At 36.9% G+C, this 22,760-nt stretch overlaps 2 protein-coding genes across 4 annotated transcripts; both read left to right on the forward strand.

Annotated features, from left to right (window-relative positions):
- Positions 1–351: 351 nt before the first annotated feature.
- LOC110865966 lies at positions 352–7,137 on the forward strand. Of its 3 annotated transcripts, none has more exons than XR_004861005.1 (3): positions 352–1,102; positions 3,696–6,127; positions 6,702–7,137. XR_004861005.1 is itself a non-coding variant. In XM_022115312.2 (2 exons), exons 1-2 carry the CDS (start codon positions 956–958, stop codon positions 1,520–1,522), a joined length of 429 nt encoding a protein of 142 aa, XP_021971004.1. In that variant the 5' UTR covers positions 420–955; the 3' UTR covers positions 1,523–1,703. The 3 variants fall into 3 exon arrangements, 1 of the variants encoding a protein (XP_021971004.1); XR_004861006.1 differs by lacking the exon at positions 352–1,102 and adding an exon at positions 2,076–2,708; XM_022115312.2 differs by lacking the exons at positions 3,696–6,127; positions 6,702–7,137 and adding an exon at positions 1,241–1,703 and having other exon boundaries at positions 420–1,102.
- A 10,773-nt stretch (positions 7,138–17,910) lies between these two features.
- Positions 17,911–19,092, forward strand: LOC110945089 (F-box protein At5g18160). Its single transcript, XM_022186725.1, has one exon. The coding sequence runs from the start codon at positions 17,911–17,913 to the stop codon at positions 19,090–19,092; it is 1,182 nt and encodes a 393-aa protein (XP_022042417.1).
- The last annotated feature ends 3,668 nt before the right edge of the window (positions 19,093–22,760 follow it).

A 22,760-nucleotide genomic window follows, 5' to 3' on the forward strand; every position in this document is an offset into this window, starting at 1 on the left:
TTTTATGCCTAAATTTCATTTAGACTTTTTATTGAAACTTCATGAATCTTTATTTTAAACATGGTTTATATATCAAATTTCTAGTTACTAATAAATAACATTCAAGAATCAGATACCATATTTTATTTCATCTATCATCTCATATCACTTTTCTTAATTTGTTGCTACCATCGATGGGATTAAAGAACAAAAGCAAGACCAAACTCAACATTATTTGCCATTGGATTATTTTATTATATCCACTTTACTTGAATAATGATTTATCAAGAAAAATTCGTTGGCTAGGCTTTAACAGCCACTTTTCATCACATGTTAATCCTCATTTTTTTTTATTTGTATATCATTATTATATTAGTTCTTGTCAAGCTTTGTAAGAGTTGGTCAACAAATCTCTAGCCATTTTCTTCATTCAACTACTAATCAGTAGTAGTAAAAGAAAAGAAAGACATGACAAAAAGCCAACATGTTGTTCATGCGTGCAAGTAATGTTAATACATAGGCAATACCCATATCTTTGCAATAAAGGCACATAACCTTATCCTTACCTTCATTTTTTTTTGAAATCCCAGACACACAACCATTCTGTACACTCCTCACCTTCACTCCCATTTGTGAAGAAAAACCCTAATACCCTATTATTCCCAGTCGACACCCCATCTATTCCCCTCTCTCTCGTGCAACACCTACTCCGGCGACGGAGCCGGAGGTGCCGGCTGGTGCCGGTTGTTCTTGTTCCGTTGTGATCTCAACCCCAACCACAACCACAAACCTCCTCCTTCCTCTCCGATCTAAACGAAACCCGGTCACCGGTGCCGGTCGTATACCGGCCACTGTTGTGGCCATGTTCTCCAGCGACAAACACACACCTATAACCCCTCACCCGTTCGTGTCTGACTGGCGACGAAAGTGGTAGCGCCGTCACAAGCGGCGGCGGCGGCCGTTGTTTCCGTTGAAGATGACGATAATGATTAAACTGATGACAGTGCTGGGGATTGACGAAGGTGATGGTGATGTTAATGGATCGGAGCGGCGGACGGCTGATAGCGGGTCAGCCGTTCACGGTGGTGGCGGCGGTGGCACTTATTTCCGACAAAATCTTACGGTAAACCCTCCCAAATCCCACTTTTCTGTTAACTATTTCAAGATTCGGGTGTTTTGACAGGAACGTTTTTCTGATTTTTTTTTTATTATTATTCCGGTAAAAATCAACGAGAATGAGGATGATGATGTTCAAGTGTAGGTAGTAATAGTGGTGGTGCTATTGAACCGGTTAGAGTTTTGGTCTCGGGTTTCAACCCGAGTCAGTCATGGTCGCATGAGTTCAGGTCAACAGGGGGTTCTCACAGTTCGGGTTTCGAGTTCAATGTTCGGGTCAACTCGGTCAACTGGTCAACCCGGGTCAAACCCGGTCAAACCAGTCAACAGCAGTCAACTGGTTAGCCGTGGTTCGGGTCAGGTTGTTTCAGTCTCGGAGTATGCAGTTTGGTTCAGTTCGAGCGGTTCGGTTTCGGGTCCCGGTTAAAACAAGGTCAACAGATTGTCAAACACGGTCAGATTCGGTCAACTTCAGTCAACGCAAGATGCGGTGAAGTTCAATCGACGCGGAATTTCTAATTATCTAGTTATAGATTTTTATTTATACGCGACCGAGCTCGAAACCGAATACATTAGTAAATTATTCACGCTTTTGCATTTGACGAAAAGTTATATATATATATATATATATATATATATATATATATATATATATATATATATTGCTTGTTGACAATTGTTGAGTTTTTGACAAAATACGACGACTTTTATTGTCGGGTTGTTCCAAAAACAGAGAAAACTCTGCCCGATTTTCATTAAAAACCTGAATTACAAACCGTGATTATATCTTAAAAACGACACCAATCGAAATTCTAGTTTTCTTATAAAAAAAAAATAAATATAGAAGTATATTTATTTTAGCGGTGTTATATAACATATAAGGCGGATTACTAACAAACATAATCGTTTATATTTACTCTAAACGTCGTTACTCGTATTTTTTTTTTATAAAATAAATATAATTGTTTATATTTATTTCAGATGCCGTTTATGTTTATAAATATAATTGTTTTATATTTATTTCAAACGACGTTACTTCGTGTTAGATTATAAAATCAATTTAATCGCTTACATTTATTTTAAAGGTCGACTTTAAACTTTCTTACGAACTAAATATAGTTTTTATATTTAGTTCAAACGACTGAATTCGGAGTTTATATTTTAAACTCACGACTTAAAATATATGTGTATATATATACACACACTTTTATTTCCATCTTACGAAAACTACAACGACATGAACCGCTATCCACCTACGTATGTCTATTCACGACGACTAACACGACATCGCAAGTATATATTTATATTTGAATATATAAATATATATACCTTAATCACTCGAAAACTAAGTCGATCTCGAGACTTAGTTTTATCCCGAATATATACGGGATCAAATAACCATCGATCGATTATCCTAAGTCAAGATAACAACTACCTTAGGGTCGTTTAATTAACGACTCGGTAGAGCTCGGACACGTAGTTTAGCTACGTTTAAATTAGAAAACTTATAAGTATTCCTTCGTAGGAATGTCATAGGTGCACGCTAGCTAATTCACGGTCTCGGAACGACACTACGGAATCACGCTAAGCTAGCTTTGCACAGGAATGTTAAGGTGAGTTCATAACCCCCACTTTTTACTGTTTTACATTTTTATAAATGTTTTCGGGGGTGGAAAGACATGCAAGTTTTGCAAAAATAAACAACTTTTCGTTGAACGAAAACTCATATTTCTAAACCATATTGCGAATGGATTTCAAGGAACTCAAATGGTTTACGAACGGTTTATATTAAACATACCGGTTTTACAAAACAAACGCGTATTTTCACAAACGTGCATGATTTTCATGACTAGTGAAAAGAATGTCCTAGTTACTACAACGGGACTGGGTTGTTCTGCGTACGAACAACGAGACAACCCAATGGGTTTATGTCCCCCTTTTTCTTTTGAAATACATATTAACTAGGGTATGATTAAGCTATGTAATGAACTCTTGGATCACGTGCGAATAGGCGCTAACTTAGGCACCATTAATCCTTTTAAGGACCACGGAACAGGGGGTAGATCTATCGGGTACGGGCGAGCCCCACTCACGGTCCTTGTGCGGCCACTTAGAGTGCTTTTGTGTCCCTGTCGAAGTGAATCGACACTTAAATCGTCTACCGGGTTGAGTGCTTCCTATGTCGGCACACATATTAATGTCTTAGCTACACATTAATGATCAACATGTTCATAGACGCATTACATACCTACTTATAAACTGAACTTTCAAATGTTTTTAAGATTCATTTGATGTAAACTCACAAATACATGGATTTACAAACTTTGGTAACGTTTTTCAAATTATACCTAAGTAAGAGGACGCGCTGATCCTGCTTACAAAGGTGCGTTTGGGCTCGGCCCATTCTCTCTCGTGCAATGCACAAAGATTATTGTGGGCTAGACTCACAGTTTTTCATATATCATGCCAAGAAAATAATTTTACTGTATTTTCTCAACAACTTTGAAACCGGTTATCAAAAAGATTTATTTTAAATCTTTTCAAAACAAACTATGAACTCGCTCAACTTTATGTTGACTTTTTCGCATGTTCTTTCTCAGGTTGCATTTTTAAAACTAAGGAACGGTTGGAATAGGAGAACCCATGGAAATTCGAGTACCTAGCAGGCGTTCACTGTTTAGAAGTCTTAGCCTTTTGCTTCCGCTGTGCAATGAAGATACCGGTCCAGTCACGCCAGCTCTGATATTTCGGGGTGTGACACACCGTCCACCACAAACCACCGAATACCTAAAACCACCCTGCCACCTTTCCAACGCCGACGAGCAGTTGCCGGGAAATCAGCGTCTCCGCCGTCTTCTCTGCTTCTCCGATCTCTCTCTCTCTCTCTCGTTGCCACCACCACAGTCGTGGCCGGCCATTAAATCGAGGCGGAATGGGGGTGGGGAGGTGTATTTGAGATGAAAAGGAGAAGAGGAGATTGAGGGATGGTTGTGGGTGTTCGTTGTCGACAAGACCAGGCGTCGGAGAGACAGAGAGAGATGGGGTGCAACTGTGGAGGTGTTGTAGCTTAGGGTTTCTTCAAGAATGAAGAATGCAGAAGAAAGAAGATGTCGGCTGTTATTTATTTATAAAAAAGAAATGACCGTTTTGCCCCTGATGAAAAGGACAAAATAATAGGGTTTTATAAGACAAACAATAGCTGAACCTGATTTCATTTTTGGACCAAAATGACAATAAAACTGAAACCACAGGGACCCAGATGTAAAAAGTTTAAGATTTGGACTAAAATGGCAAAACTGTCCAAATCTCAAGGACCAAAATGACAGTTTACTCTATCCAAACACTAAACTATTAAACTGTTGTCACAAAACATGCACCAACAACATTCATTTTTTTTTTTTGAACGGTTAACGGTTCACTCCCCTTAAGAAATTCGCCCGCACTGCAGGTTCGAATCCCAGGCCCCCCCTAAGGTCCAGCCGCACTGAAATTACTTAATATTGGTACCAGAGTGGACTCAAACCTGCACCCCTTCAGAAGAAACCCCCAAAAAGAAAACTCCTGACCTCCTCCCAACCACTTGGGCTGGGATCATTGGCAACAACATTCATTTCTATGGTTTTTTTTATTTGTTATTGCGAATGCCGGAAGTATAATAAAACCATATCGAAAAACGAATTACTTACACATCGAAGGAATCCCATTAAAATTTTGAAGTTCACACTTTCACACGAACTATTGAAACAAATCAACCCCCTTTCATCGATCGTAAACCCTATAAATTCATACTCATCTTCCAGAATCAAAATCAAAATGTCAGACAACGTGCCATTGGAAATCCGAGAGGAAATCATGAAAAGGCTTCCAGTAAAATGGTTGATTCAATTCCGCTCCGTGTGCAAAGCATGGAAGTCTCTCATCGATAGCACTGATTTCATCAACCATTATAGCGGTCAGACGCAATATCTTCTTGCAAGGTACAAAAACAGAGTTGATTATAAGCTAAAATATGCTTTATTCCCTGACGATCATACTTTCCCACATAAGAGACTTTCCCTGAATTGTCACCCATTGGTTAACATGCTCTACTGTCCTAAATCAATCGGCTTCTCTCACGGTTTGTTGTGTTTCTACGGTGATTATCAAGAAGGCAGTGATGATACTCCCTTCTCTGCAACGGGCAGAGCTGTTGTTTGGAATCCTTCTATTAGAAAAGCGGTTGCTGTTGATGTCCCTAATGTGTCGAATGAGTTAGTGTATGAAACCTTTCTAGGTTTTGGGGTTTGTGGTGAGACTAATGACCCTAAGCTTGTCAAGATTTCATATATTATTACTAGGTGGTAAGATAGAGAAAGTGTACCTGATAGCATCCCTTGGCAAGTAGAGGTTTATACGTTAAGCACGGGGGCTTGGAGACGTCCGTTTAGCAGCAATCTCCCTCGTAAATCAATTCACTTTGAACCTTATCAGGTAGTTATAGATGGAATGCTTTATTGGCTTGCTACTGATGGTACGATTGGTGTTGATGGTGGATATCAGTCTTATAATCTGATTATTTCGCTTGATATCACGAGTGAAGAATTTAGGGAAGTCAACCTTCCTCATGAATTAGCACACTTGTCTATTGATCTTTTGTCACTTTGTAAGCTGAGGGAGTCTCTTGTTGTGATTGAACTTGATATAGAGACCAGGAACCTAGTTTTTCGTGTATGGATGATGGAGGATATTGTTCCAAAATCGTTTACGAAGCTGTTCAGTATTGATATACCAGATAATGTATCAGAAGTTTATTTAAAGGGATTTAGGAAGACTGGCGAACCTATAATTGATAGTGAAGAACGCTATCCTGAGTGGACTGGATCACTTGCTGTTTATGATCCCTACTCAAAATCCATTAGTAGTCTTGGGGTTGATGGAAGTGATATTTCGTCTTTTGAGTATTCCTACATCGAAACCCTACTTTTGCTTTGATCAGACCGTTTTTACAATTTATAAAAAGAAGGACAAAAGGATTTTGAAGCATTCAAGCAAGGTATGTATGTTTCTTATTCATCTTTGTTTATCATTCACATTCGCAAATTGAAAAGTTTGTATTTTTATTAACTTTTGTGAAAAGTTGGAGTTAAGTTATACATATAGATTAATATATAAATATAAAAAAATGGTGTATAAACCTATATTTCATTGATTCAATATAAAGTAGAAATATAATAGATTCAAGTTAAGGCAAACATTAGGTAGCTACTAAAGTTGGAGGCTTTGCATTGCATGGTATGTATTATGTAATAGCTATACAAATAGAGGTTTTTAAAATGGCTGTTGGGGTCGGGTAAACACTGTTTAAGGTGAAAATGAAACTAAAGGAAAATGAATATATACACATTATTAAGTCAAAATAATCTGAACCAAGATGGATGGTCCATATAAATGTTGTGTTAAGACTTAAGACTTTAGCCATTATAGGATGAAAGATCATATATAAATGTGTAAATTTGGAGAGGTAGATGTTATAAGATCAAGGGGTGTTCTTAAATGGATGTTTTCTATACTTATTAATTGATTATTTTTTAATTTTGATAATAACTAGCTTTTTTTTTGTATTGTAGCCACAGAAGACCCTTTTTTGGATTAGATATCTTGGTCATTTTCTGATTTGATGAAGTTGGAATTGAACAGAAGGCGTGATTTGTTAAATATCATCCTGTCCAACAAGTTACTACATTTGCAAAATCATGAAAGGTATTACTACAGTTACCTGTAAAGTGGATCTCAACAAGTTACCTGTGTTACCTGTAAAGTGGATCTCAACAAGTTACCTGTGAAATATCGTTGGAATGTCCTCGGTTGTGTACTTTTGAAGCCGTTTCCTAATGTTACATGGTTGTATTCTGTTTGTTTCTTTTAGTTGGGCCTTTCTAGTTGATGGTTAAACCTTTTATCTCATGTTGTAATGTTGACATCAAAATTATTGTGTAATAATCATGCACTACAATATATCCCCACAATTAAGACTATATGGGTAACATCGCACCCTGTGCTTCGGTCTCAGCTCATGTGTGGTGTGTAGGGAATTACTCTGTTAAAATTGCATTGTTTAAACGAAAACCCAGAACTTGCGAGTCATGTTGGGCCACTATTGTGCTGAAATAAGCGTAACTCCACGACTAGGACTAATCTACATATGGCTTCATGAACTTCTTCGATATTATTATTGTTGTTATTGATTAGAGTAACTATGTTGGAAACCTGTGTATTACATATTTTGTTTCGTGAAGATGGAAATACTATTCATTTTGAAAGAGGCTATGATGATAAATTTTAATACGTCTGAGTGAATTCGAGCAAAGATGAGAGATTGTGCATCTTGGTGGGGCAGCCTGGATGGTCATGTGATGGACTCTGCATTCTTCCCGGTAAGTATGTAGCCATGGCGGATTCATTATGTTTGTTCGATTGTTTACAGACCTGAGCCTCGTGTATGTTTTCTTCTAATTCTTACTCACTCACTCTTTACAAAATGTTGATGTTTTTATGTGAATGTATTTTAGTTGTGGTTTAGAAAATTTTAATCACTCATAGTTTACTAGATTTTGCAATAGTTTTGTAAAAATAAAAAGACAAATTGGATTTAAATAATCCCAGTTTTCTCAATTTGGCCTATAATAATCCCAACTCAGTTATTGGCCGATAATAATCCGAACTGGTCCACTTTTGGTCAATAATAGTCCGCCGTTAAAAATAGCTTAACGGAGTTAAGCTTTTTTCCGAATTACAAAACTGATGTTTTATGGATTTTGATCAGAACAAGGATATGAGTCGATTTATGTAAAACTTACCTCGAAACGATGCTTCAAACGGCTTGATTTTTGTTAATTAGAACTTTAAACACCCGAATTGAAGCACCATTTCGTCGTTTGGGGCAGTTTTCGAGGTAAATTTTACATCAATCAACTTATGTCCTCGTTCTAATCAAAAGCCCTAAAACATTAGTTTGTAATTCGGAAAAAAACTTAATTTCGTTAAGCTATATTTAACGCAGACTATATGGTTAGTTGTTTTTGCCACTTTATATATGTCAGTGCTTATGCTAGTTGTGAGATATTTGTTTCTATTATCTATGAAGAAGCTGATATTTTTTGGGGAGACTGTGTACAAGTATGTTGTTAACTGTCAAGTTGGTGTAAGGGCCTTTAGTCCAGTTAGAACACAATTTCTTGCATATAATTATATAAATCCACACAGCTTATTTTTCAATGAATGTATGTAGCAACCAGTTATTCGTTGGTGTTTTAAGGGAATATACAATATTACAATGGACATTGAGGACTATTAGGGGTTTTTAAGTTGGCACGGAGAGTGGAAAATTCTTTTGAAAGTCAAATCTTCTAGTTCATGATGTTTATAAGTGTGACATAGCAAATGGAACTATTAGGGGTTTTTCGGTTTTTAAACCTGTTCGGTTTGGTCTTTCAGTTATTTCAGTTTTTGAAACAAAATTATGTACGATTAAAAAATAAAAAATAGTATAGTTTAAAATTTAAAAATCTTTCTTATATGTTTACGTTTAAGTTATTATATTTAACTTTCTTAATTAATATTGTTCACATATTGTTTCGGTACGGTTTTTTTGATTATTCCGATTTTCTGCTCATCTCTAGTTTCTCTATCTTAGTTAAGTTAAATAGCGAGCATTACCTACTTAGTTATCCTTATGTTTGGTCAGAATATCTATCCATCTCTCTTTTCATTTGATTGATATACTTGTCTAAGTATTAACATAAACGCCATTAAAATATACAAACATAAATGGTAATTAGACCAAGCGTACTGGGCGGTATCTCCCCCCAAACACGCCATCGCCTCCGCCCCCGCCGGCGTGTTTGGGCGTGTTCTTTCAAAAAATCACCGGCAGCGTGTTTTAAATCACGCTGAGATGGCTGGAGGGTTTGATCTTTGGACCAATGACTGTGCTCCTTGTTCTTTGTTTGGCCACTAACAAATTTTAATAGTTTTTTTTTATTTAAATTCTATTTTACATCTCTTTTAACATAATGCCCACATCCCCACTATACACATTATAGAAAACACCCCATAATGCTTCATTGTTGACTGGACTGTCACATGCCGTAAAACGTCATAAGATGGGGTGTTAACACATGGTCTTAGAGCATTCACATCCAACCCACTATATTTTTACCCTAAATTACACTAAAAAACACTACATTTTCTCTCTCCTTTTCAATTAAATAATATTTTTTATACCTTTATCATTACTTTTTCTCTCTCCTTCACTCACAACCACTTTCAAAATAAATTAAAAAATTATAGGGGGTGAACAGTGTCCCCCAAAATATACAGATGAACAGTAACATTTTCTCTCTCCTCCACTCACAACCACTTTTTATACTTTTTATATTTTAAAAATACCACACACATATTTTGATGCCATGGATGTTAGAGCATTCACATCCATCCTACTATATTTTCACTCCAAATTACATTAAAATACACTACATTTTCTCTCTCCGTTTCAATTAAATAATATTTTTATACCTTTATCATTACCTTTTTCTCTCTCCTCCACTTACAACCACTTTCAAAATATATTAAAAAATTATAGGGGGTGAACAGTGTCCCCCAAATATACAGATGAACAGTAACATTTTCTCTCTCCTTCACTCACAACCACTTTTTATACTCTTTATATTTTAAAAACATCACACACAGAATTTGATTCCTTGGATGTGAATACTCTTAGTGATTCACAATAATTCATCAAAATAATATCGTTACAGCTGACAGCTGACGTAGAATCTTAGTTTTTTCAGTATTCTAAGGGTGTAAGGGGTGCTCACCTAAGAGGTGAGTCCCCTCTCTTACGCCCAACCAATCCTCGAGTGTCACGTCAACTCCCCTCTTAAACTCCCCTAACATCCTAAATTGATGGCGGCACTCCCCTCTTAGATGAATTGGTTTTTATTAAAAAAAAAAGAAAAAAGAAAAGCATTGATTGGACCAAGCCTCCCTCTCTCCTCTCTCTCTCCTCCCCCTCTCTTCGGTGCCTCCACCCCCAACTTCTTCCCCGATTTCACCCCCCGCCTTATTGGCGGCACCCCCCATTTCGGCAAAACTGGTCCCCGATTAAGCTTCCCTAAGGTGCCCCGAACTCCCTAATGCTTTTTTCATTGGATTCCTTTCCATACAAGGACAAACAAAAGTTTCCTACACTTAACGACGTCGTTTTGCTTATCATCAGACAGTAGACTAGATCTAGATCCCCTTTATAAAAAGGAAACCCTAGAAGTTGATAGTTCACTTCATACCATAAGCAGCAGCCGCCACCATCGAAATGTAGATGTCACATAAAAGGCTTTCTCTGTAAGGTGTAATGATGATTCATTCAGTTGATTTTATACAAAAGGCCCATTCTATACACACCCCCCCCTCCTTCCTGATTACACCCCCCCTTGTGAGAGGAAAACTGTCGGTCCCACGCAGGCCCCACCTGTAAGTATGTGAGAGGAGAGGGGTGAAAAAAGTAAATAGGGGGGTGTAGAAAGTAGCACCCTATACAAAATGAAGTTTCAGTTGTATGTGATGATGATGCTACTTTCTCTCAACAAAAAATTCCATAGATGATCGATCGTCTTGTAAACTTTCTGTTGGGGGAAACTATCATCATCAATAATAGCAATTGATACATAACTTTGTTCAATCGGTCAACCGAATCATATTATATACCTTACAAGTAGAGCCTGCATCGATCTGTGGTGGTATAAATTTCAGCAATTTTTTTATTTTATTTTTGTAATGAAATAAGTGAGTGAAAATGAATGTGGAGGGATTCAATATTTTTGAGTTGTTATATGATCTGTCTGTCATTAATTAGATCTGAAGCAAATAGTCCATCTCCAACAGCGGTAGGCAAAGAGAAGGGGAAGTCTCTCATCGACAGTTCTTTACACCACCGTGCTTAATGTAAAAACCTCAACTACTGCTTTCCATGTCCCAAAACCTAGAAAGGTTGCATGCAAGTTGAGGTTTCTACATTAAGCACAGGGGCGTGGAGAACTCTGTAATAGTTTCGAAACAAACAAACACTTCTCGTAAAAACAAACTTCGTATTGTTGTAATGTTTTGGTGATTATGTTGTGCATTCAGTATTCTTCTGCTGTTCCAAGTAATGTGATCCATTTGTGTTGAGGACAAATTTTAGATTTCTTTGTATAATGTAGATGATGAGAGTACCCTTATTCTTGCTGACTTCTGATATTGCTATGTTCAAAGCTTCATTTTCATTTTAATTTATTAGGATTTCTTTCTAGTTTTTTTTTTTTTTAAATTTTTTGTGACAATGATATTATGGATTATGATATGATTCCATTTTGGGTTATGGGTGGGCTAGCTAGTGTTAGAGCATTCACATCCACTTTACCATATTTTCACCCTAAATTACACTAAAAGCACTACATTTTCTCTCTCCTTTTCAATTAAATAATATTTTTTATACCTTTATCATTACATTTTCTCTCTCCTTCACTCACAACCACTTTCAAAATATATTAAAAAATTATAGGGGGTGAACAGTATCCCTCCAAATATACAGATGAACAGTAACATTTTCTCTCTCCTTCACTCACAATCACTTTTTATACTTTTTATATTTTAAAACTACCACACACACAATTTGATTATTTGGACGTGAATGCTCTTTCATTTTTCATCTGGTGTACAGTAGGGATCAGCAAATGGTACCCGGTACCGAATTTACCGAACTAGGTACATTTTCGGTATCGATTCGGTACCGACTTTTGACATTTTTGGTACCGGTTCGGTACGGTACCGGTATTAACCGATTTTTACCCTCAAATACCGGTATCGTACCGTACCGTACCGGGTATATTCGGTACCGGTACAGATACCTACTTTTGGGGATTTTCGGTACCGGTACTTTTGGTTCCAGTACCGGTCGCTATCGAGCTCATCCCTAGTGTATAGTGTTTTTTGTATTGCCTTTTCGTATTGAAACAATATCAATGGTTAGGCTTCTTCAATGAAGATAGTGGTTTGAAACATGAAGGAGACTTAAAACATACCAAAATGGTCATTCAATGGTGTGGTCAAAACATATGGAGACTTTAATTTGGCTTATATGTCAATGTGATGTTTGTTGGGTTTCTGTTTGATACAATCATGCAGTTAACGATGTTGGAAAAATGTTAGTGGTAGACATAGTATAATGAGTTCAACAATATAAATTTTCATTTTTTGTCTTCCTTTCAGTATCTCGTGAACTGTGTAATGTATGCTCTATAGAGTTGGCAAAACGGACACAGAGGCTAACTTTTGGGCATTAATACTAAAGTGATGGGTTGATTTCCATTAGATACGAGTTTTAGTGGGTCAAAGCAGGCTAAACTGAAAAATTGGAAAAAGTAAAACGGGTCGGAATGGGTCAAGATGAGAAGACGGTTTCTACCAACATCATTGTAATAGATTCTTATAACAGAAGTTTAAGATTCTGCATCAAACGAGGAAGTAGAAGTTATATCAGAAGAAAGATGAACCATAAGTTGAAGAAATATCAGTTGATGAATGGAGCCAAATAGCTAAAAAGGACAAGTTGAATTAAAAAGACATGGATCTGGGTTTTGCATTTTAGACAAGGAACGTTCCATTGTCGCTGATGCAATGGCTCGTAGCCATTTATGTCAAAACCTATTCTAACCCGGACCAAAAGGACAATTTCTTAAGATGACCTAATTCGTCGCATGAAGCCCACTCGCACAAGGAAGAAGTACAGCAGACTTTTAGATTAATTCAAGCTCCATAACTCAATCAATTTGCACATTTTATTTACTTTGTTTACAAGTTCCACTTTCCATTGAGTATGCTGGCTGTTACCAGATCTCAAGTTTTTCCCCTGCAATACACTACTGACACGCTGAAAATGAATTTTCTGTTGAGAGCAGGGGCGGATCTAGACCACTTTTGTGGGTTCCCAGGAACCCATTTGGTTTAGAAAAAATGGGAAAAATTAGTGAGAACCTCGTATGATTTGGAAAAAAAATAGTGAGAATTAGTAAGAATCCACCAAAAGGAACCCAGTAAAAAAAGTTCTTAGACCCGTCACTGGTTGAGAGTAAGGTTGCGCTTGAGAGAGTAGAGTTACAACCACTTCTTAAACTACTTTTATGCAATGATTTTAATTCGTATTTGCAAGCGGTTATTCATTCTTGCATGATTTCTTCTTGTTTTAACTAATTCTTGGGGTGTGCAATGCCTCATAGACAAGGCTTACACTTGGTTCATCTACATCTTTATTTGTTACGAGGTTTGTATTAATATAGTTATGTAATGTCACAATCCTACTAACCTTAAGTGTTCTTATGCCTTAGGTAAGCCTACTGTCACGTCCCGCTTAAAAACCAGATCTTTTCATCGCGATTCCGGTACCTTCCAGGCCATTCAAGACACATTAGGGGGCCGTTGGAACACTCCGGCAAGTGCTACAGAATTCTGGACAAAACATGCAGCCCTGGAACATTCCAGATCAACCTTGAAGGGACTAGAAATGGGCTAGAAAAATGCTGAAACATCTAAGGAAGATACAAGGATCATCTAGGCCATTCTAGGCCATGGAACTCTCTAGAAAAACCTATAAAAATCAGCTCTAAATATCAAAGATATTTATGTAAGAAACATCTAGATGTTAAGGGTAGATATTTGTAAAGGAATGATCTAGATATGGAACTATCTAGATCATGTCCAAGTAGTATAAATAGGCATGTATGCTCTCATTTGTAATCACCCAACTTCCTTGTAAGAAACCTACTTGTAAACTTTGCTCTAGTAATAAAAACTCATCTTTGTTGTAGTATTGCACTACAAACATTACTTGTGTTCACACAAAATCAAGTCTTCCGCTGCCATACATATCCAAAGACGATCAAAAGGCTTAACTTAGACGAATTCTAAGTGCCGCACGAGAGTTGGGAATTTACTCCGTGACAAGTGGTATCAGAGCACTGTTCGATCCATTGGAGATGGCTGAAATAGAAAAGATGCAACATACAACGGGTGCAGGAGACGAAACGCGTGGACGTGACGACACTCGAAAAGGTGGAAAGAAGACCCGAGAAATGTCCAAAAACTTGGTTGCAAGTCTGGACAAACGCATTGAAGATGTTGAAACGTCGATTGCTGAATTCAACACTAATGTCGAAGGCTTCAGGGCTGAATTCGACACCTACAAAGAACATGTCAACGAATCACTACAGCAATTATAGCCTTTGAGTGCTGAGTTCGTTGAAATGCAAGATGCTGTCAGAGACGCCATGGCTATACTACGAAACGAGATGAAAGAACTAATCACGAAGGAGCTGGGTCAGATCAGAAGTAACGTAGAAAGAGAACTCACGGGATGTCAAGAAGGCATCAGAGACCTCCAAGCTGAAGTCAGTCTACTCAAACGGGCTGTAGCAAGCGGGGGAGACACCGTGAACATTACTTCCTCAAAGATTAAAGTCCCTCAACCCACGCCATTCGTTGGTAAACGAGAAGCACGGGCTGTAGACGACTTTCTTTGGGAAATCGGACAATACTTTGATGGCATAGATGTTGTGGACGATGACAAGAAGATCAAGACGGCGGTACTCTACTTAAAAGAAACGGCTGCATTGTGGTGGAGACGCAAACAAAAGGAAATTGAACAAGGTACGTGTATCATCACTACTTGGGCTGATTTCACTAAAGAAATCAGAAAGCAATTTTATCCGGAAAATGCGGAGTACGAAGCGAGGATTCGACTTCGTAATCTCAAGCACCGGGGTACTATCAAGGACTATGTCAATGAATTTACAACACTTATGCTTGAGATTCCGGATATTTCGCCCAAGGACGCCTTGGCGTACTTCATTGATGGCTTACAATATTGGGCCAAGAACGAAGTTGAACGTCGTAATGTTCAAGACTTATCATCAGCCATCATTGCTGCCGAATCCTTACATGATCGTACTGAAACACGATCAAAGTCCACGCAAGTGGAAACGAACAATGCAAAAGGTGGGGGAGCCAAACCCATCAACCAATTCCGGAAAGAAGATACCCGGAAACCACTCCAACTGGCCAACGAACCCTATAAGGGTTGTCTGATATGCGATGGGCCACATAACCCACGTTTTTGCCCAAAGAAGAATAGCCTTAACGCAATGGAAAAGGCTAACGAAGAACCTGCTGAAACCGAGGAGGCTCACTTGGGATCAATACAATTACAAGTCCTCAATGCCTTAACTGCATATGATGGAAAACGATTAAGGATGGCAGAATGTGAGCAAACCAAAGCCTGCCCGCTAACGAGAACAGACGACAATACAAATAAGGAGCCCAAAGGACTTCGATTCGCGCATATCGAAATAAATGGTCAACCCGGAAAGCACTCGTTGATACAGGGGCAAGCAACAACTTCATCACCCCAGAAGAGGCTACGAGACTTGGTCTACCGATCACATTTCGAAAAGGATGGATCAAAGGAGCCAATGGAGATCCCGAGCCAATACAGGGGCACTCATGGAATGCCAAGACGAGTATCGGTACGTGGTCAGGAAGGCTAGACTTCACAGTAGTACCCCTAGACGACTACGGCATCATCCTTGGGATGGATTTCTTCCGTCAAACCAAAGCCGTCATAGTACCGTTTACAAACACCATGTACCTGGTCAAAAAGAAACATGTATACACTGCCGATCTAGAGACCAAACCGGTGCGAAAAGGAGAGACCGTATCCGCTTTACAACTTACAAAAAAGAAGCCGAGGGTATCCAAGAATCGCAACGAGGGCGTTGCGAATTTAGGTGGGGGAGAATGTCACGTCCCGCTTAAAAACCAGATCTTTTCATCGCGATTCCGGTACCTTCCAGGCCATTCAAGACACATTAGGGGGCCGTTGGAACACTCCGGCAAGTGCTACAGAATTCTGGACAAAACATGCAGCCCTGGAACATTCCAGATCAACCTTGAAGGGACTAGAAATGGGCTAGAAAAATGCTGAAACATCTAAGGAAGATACAAGGATCATCTAGGCCATTCTAGGCCATGGAACTCTCTAGAAAAACCTATAAAAATCAGCTCTAAATATCAAAGATATTTATGTAAGAAACATCTAGATGTTAAGGGTAGATATTTGTAAAGGAATGATCTAGACATGGAACTATCTAGATCATGTCCAAGTAGTATAAATAGGCATGTATGCTCTCATTTGTAATCACCCAACTTCCTTGTAAGAAACCTACTTGTAAACTTTGCTCTAGTAATAAAAACTCATCTTTGTTGTAGTATTGCACTACAAACATTACTTGTGTTCACACAAAATCAAGTCTTCCGCTGCCATACATATCCAAAGACGATCAAAAGGCTTAACTTAGACGAATTCTAAGTGCCGCACGAGAGTTGGGAATTTACTCCGTGACACTACGCACAAGATGATGAATGAAGATCAAGTGCTCGGGACGAAGAACAAAGACACATCTCGAAGTCGAATTACACTTTGAATATATGTCAGGAATTTTTTTGAGTTAATTCATGGATTTCAAACTAATTCTTAAAGTTACATTTGTGTATCTTGTTAATGATTTGACGTGGAACCGAGTACATGATGTTGATAAAGATTAAAAAAAATTGGGACCTGTTTTTCCGTAATAAAATAACGATATCGAGTCTTTTCAAATATCGTGTGTTACAATTTGGTTCCAAACCACCAAGGCGATCACACAAGATGAGAAAAGATGTTCCCTGTTTGTTCTCCACAAGCACACAGCAGACACGACGAATCACTTACACTAAAGTTTCTCTTATTGAACGCGTGAAGAGTCGGTAACCTCTCCATTTCAGCCCGCCAAATCATCACATTACATTTTACCGAGATCCATTTGCACCACTCCACAATAAATAATTCCTCTCCACCTCTACCTTTATTTATAAGAGATATAAAACCTAGACTCATCCTTTTGCCCAAAATTGACTAACAAGTAATAAAAATTTTAGTTTTATGACCGGCCCACATTTGTTAGACTAGTTAAATTAAACTGGACCAAAATATCATTACTGGATCAATTAGACGGCCCAAACTGCTTATTACACTGGCACGTAGGGGTGTTCATTGGGTTTTTTCTTCGGGTTTCGGGTTTTTCGGGTCGGGTTGTTCGGGTTTTTCTCTGGGAAAAATTGACCCGATAACCAATCCATTTAAAGTTCGGGTTAGTCGGGTTTGGGTTATTCGGGTTCGGGTTAGTTCGGGTCGGGTTATTCGGTTTTCCGTTTAGATGTAAAATGAAAATAAATGTTTTTTTTTTTATAAAATATTATCAAAATTCATATTGTTACTTTATAAATATAATCAAAGTTCAAAGATTAATTGACAATATGCTATTATAATATTTAAAAAACCTAAAACTTAGTTTTCCATCTATTAAATACTCAAAATCTAAACATTTTTATAAGAAGAAAAACAATAAATGTTCGGGTTTTTTTTCGGGTTTCGTGTTTCGGGTTTTTCGGGTCGGGTTGTTCGGGTTTTTGGCCTGGAAAAAATGACCCGATAACCGAACCATTTAAAGTTCGGGTTGGTTGGGTTCGGGTTTCTCGGGTTCGGGTTTTTCGGGTATTCGCTAATTCGGGTTCGGGTGGCTTTGAATTCGGGTCGGGTTTCGGGTTTTGGATAAAAATAAACAGCCCTACTGGCACGTTCGATGACAAAACCAATCATCATACCTCTCTCTCCCCGTATCCTTTCACTCCTAGTAAAAAACCCTAGGCAAAATGTCAGACTACTTACCGATCGAAATTCAAGTGGAAATCCTGAAAAAGCTTCCTGTGAAATCGTTAATTCAATGTCGCTCGGTCTCTAAAGCATGGAAGTCTCTCATCGACAGCTCCGATTTTATTGCACATTATAGCGGCCAACAGCAACATCTACTTGTAAGTTATCATGATGATTTTGACCGAAAATACGTTTCAGTTGTTGATGATGATGCTTTTCCCCGACATAAAGTGCCTTTGACTGTTCCCGTACCTGTTGACATGCTTAAACATTCTAGAATAATCGGCAGCTCTCATGGCTTGTTGTGTTTGTATTCTGGTTATGGCGAGACCGCTGTTGTTTGGAATATTTCAATTAGAAGAGCTGTTGCTGTTAATGTGCCTAATGTAGGAGATTATTATCGATATGGAGCTGTTCTAGGTTTTGGGGTTTGTGGTGAAACCAATGACCCTAAGATTGTCAAGATTACGCCTATGGACAGTACAAGTAGCATCCCTTGGCAAATTGATGTTTTTACCTTAAGCATAGGGGCTTGGAGACGTCCTTATAGCACCAATCTGCCTCGTAAATCATTAAACTTCGACTGTTCTCTGTTAGGTGTAGTTGTAGATGGAGATTTTTGTTGGCTTGCAACTGATAGGATTACTATGGATGGTGAACGTTGGTCTGTTAATTTGATTATTTCATTTGATTTGACAAGTGAAGAATTTACAGAAATAAACCTCCCAGATGCTTTAGCACACCTCGAACGTCTTCATCTGTCCATGTCGAAACTTAGGGAGTCTCTTGTTCTGATTCAAGGTTACCTGTGCAATGAAGACGTTTTCCATGTATGGATGATGGAGGATGACGTTCCAAAATTGTTTACAAAGATGTTCACTATTTGTATACCAGGTGTAGTAGTTCTAGGAGTATTGGAATTTAGGAAGAGTGGTGAACCTATAATTGAAATTTTAGACTCTTCTTGTGATCCATATGAAGACGATTCATCGCTTGTTGTTTATGAACCTTGCTCAAAACACATCACTCATCTTGGGATTAGTGGAATGTGTTCATTTTTTTTGTCTTGCTACATGGGAAGTTGTCTTGGGATTAGTGGAATGTGCTCATTTTCTTCGTATTCTTACAAGGAGACACTACTTCTGCTTGATCATCCGGATCTTACAACTTATGACATTTGAAAATGGACAGTAAGAACTTGTAAGGATATTTTGCTTTTAACTTGTAAGGATGTTGTTTTGTTTGTGGTTAATTACACATTTCCCTAACAAATATACGTTTCTATTATTTGTGTGGAATCTGATATTTTTAATGGCCTAACAAATATACGTTCATGTGTTGTTAGTTGTGATGTTTGCATAAGGGCCTTTAGTGGAGTTAGAACACAATCCGTTTAATGCATATAATTCACACAACTTGTATTTATTTGTATGCTTGTAGCAAGTTTAGGGCACATAAGCGTTTAAAAATGTATTACAACGGTCAATGAGAGAGTAAAAATTCCATTTAAAGTCAATCTTTTTGTTCATGATGTTTATTAGTGTTACACAACAAATGGAACTAATATGTGATGTTACTCATTGTTTTAACTCCAGTATAGTTTTTCTATACCACATATGGTTTGGATATTTAAGTGTTAATTCCATAATGTTTTGGGTTACAATTTTCGAGGCTGCTGTCAGATTTTCCTAAGCTACTGTTCAGTCGATTTTAGATGCCTGTTGTTTTGAGGTTTTTGATGATGTTGAGTATGAATTTATCTTTCTGATGTTGTTGACCGTGGTGTTGATGATTTCTTCAAATGCTCCTTGTGGATCTTGTTTGACTTGATCGTATCATTTTGCTGCTGCTGGAATTTTTGTTTTGATCTTCTTAAGTTCTGATGTTTATCGATGTTTATAGCAATTTTCAGAAGTTTGATAGATTATATAACTATTCCTGATTTTATTTTTGATAATTATGGTTATTCCATATTTTTATTTCTAAATTGACCCGTTTTGACTGGAACCTATTGTAGCCAAAATCTACTTCATACCATAAGCAGTTGAGTTGTTATATGATCTGTCTGTCATTAATTAGATCTGAAGCAAATAGTCCATCTCCAACAGCGGTAGGCAAAGAGAAGGGGAAGTCTCTCATCGACAGTTCTTTACACCACCGTGCTTAATGTAAAAACCTCAACTACTACTGCTATCCATATCCCAAAACCTAGAAATGTTGCGTGCAAGTTGAGGTTTCTACATTAAGCACAGGGGCGTGGAGAACTCTGTAATAGCTTCAAAACAAACACACACTTCTGGTGAATACACCGGTTTGGTACCGGTACTTACCGGTGTTTTACCCGTAAACACTGGTACCGTACCGGTACTGGTACCGAAAAATGAGGAAAATGAGAACCGGAACATGTACCGAATATACCCAGTACGGTTTGGTACCGGTACCCGGTACCAAATGCTCATCCCTATTGCTATGTTCAAAGCTTCATTTTCATTTTAATTTCTTTCTAGTTTTTTTCAATTTTTGTGACAACGATATTATGGATTATGTTGTGTTATGGGTGCCCAACTTGTCTTACACATCTGTTGGAGTGTGTATTGGGTCAAAATGTTGATAGAGATAGCAAGCATGTTGCTTCTTTTGTTGCCTTTTGTATTGAAACAATATCAATGGTTATGCTTCTCTAATGAAGATAGTGGGTTGAAACATAAAGGAAACAAGCTTGTTTGTTTGTTCGTTGCTGAGAGTGGTCTTGGCCGGCCTCTCTTGTCTGCAGCAGCTTTAAGCACTAAATAATCGTGTCTCGTATCCACCTCAGTCCAAGGTGTAGAGGAGAGGGGGTGTTGGAGCTTGATCCCTCGGGTGTGTTGTCGGTTAATGCATTCAAGTGTCTCACAGATCGCATTAAGTGTTGTCTAAACCATTAAGAGCTTTACCAGTAAAATGTCTAAACCATTAAGAGCCTCATTAAGAGGTAAACAAACGGCCCCTAAGTTAAATTGTAAAGTATGGATTGCATCTTGTACTAAGAAACCCAAATATCGATTAACCTGACCGGAAGAAACCCGAAACCATGCAAATCTTATTTGGGTTGATAAATGGGCAGGATTCCTATTAACAAAAAAAAAAAAAAAAAAAAACTCAAATACCCCGGCCCAATTAAAAATCCCAAACAACACATGGTTAATTAACGTAGCTGAATCTTCCTATACTAATAAACAAAAATCTTTTTGTACACGTGTCACTCTTTGGTGCCTCATCCCTTTTAATAATAATATTACATATTAATTTTTATACACAAAATATAATATAATATTAATTAATATAGTTAGAGATAAACGTATAAATTCAAATTTAATTAATAATTATCTATAACAAATATAAATGTATCAAATAATATAATAAGTATAATATTATTTAATATAGTTAGAGATCAAACGTATAATTTCAAATTTAATTAATAGTAAATTACTTTTTGAGTCCCTATGTTTTAGTGGTTTTAACCACTTGAATCTAAAATCAAAAAATTTAACGGTCTGAGTCTCTAACCGCTCATTCACACCCCCTGTAAAAAATTCAAAAAACTTTTTGTAAGACCGAGTTCTCTAAGTTTTCACAACTTGTAGAAATGTAATAAAGTGTCAAATCACATGTACAAGTACTTATAGTATATAACTTAGAAGACTAAAATTACAAGCGGGTTAACTAAATAAAGTACCAAATTATCTTTAAAGCGAACACTAAATGGTTTTTAAAAGACATATATTTATTTTTTTGTTATTAAGTATATAACATTATATTTACTTAAACCGTATAATACACGTGTTCAATATTTTATTCCAATTTTAAATTTATGTTAATATCAATATGTTTTCATCTTAAAAAATGGTTCAACTTCCTAATAACATTGAGTTTTAAATATTAAACTTAGTTTCAATCATATTACGTAACTAAAAACATTATCATCATGCTAAATAAAGACATTATATAATATTATAAAAATTTTAATTTGAATATTTAAATGTCGACTACTAATTAAAAAGTTATTGTAGACGCTCAAATTTAAAACGTGTACTTTATTTTTAGTATGATTTTTTAAATGTAATATTTTTATACAATGATGATATTCATATATTGTCTCATGATCCATATATTTAAAAATAGTATTTATATCAAAGAATTTTTTATATCAGTAATATACATAGTAGAATTTAATTACAATTCATTTACCATAACCTAATAACTTATAATTATTTTTAAAAATACTTACAATTTTATGATTATTATTATTTTTTATTTTTTAGTGTTACTTCTTTTTAAGACATAAAATAAAATGGATTGTAGTATCTCAAAAGAGAAGTTAAAACTTAGAAAATTATTTTGAATAGCGAAAATATAACTGTTCTTTTGTTTAACTATTTTATCTAAATAAGTCATTTCATTAATAAGGATTATATACAAGTTTATAGTTTACATTTTTTCGTCACTTAACCCGTGTAATACACGGGGTTGTAAGCTAGTTAAATATTATGAGAAAATCACACCATACGGCTATATGTAATTACGTATAGCACATAGCCACTTATGATATTGTTTTATTGTTTTAACTAGTATTAAAGCCCGCGCGCGTTGCGCCGCGGGTTCAGCGCGCTAAACCGAAGCATTCTATAAGCCTTGTTAGATACAAAATAACAAAGATGATTAAAAAATTGCAACAAATTTCGTATTTCTTATTTAGTTTCACCTGAATAAAACCAGTGATACGATGATATTTCGAAGATTCCTTTGAATTTATACACTAAACACGTTATGGAGACCAAGTGAATATCAAGGTGTTTATGAGACCAAGTGA

This window comes from Helianthus annuus, chromosome 6 (genome assembly GCF_002127325.2).
Source record: "Helianthus annuus cultivar XRQ/B chromosome 6, HanXRQr2.0-SUNRISE, whole genome shotgun sequence".
NCBI classification, from domain to species: Eukaryota; Viridiplantae; Streptophyta; class Magnoliopsida; order Asterales; family Asteraceae; genus Helianthus; species Helianthus annuus.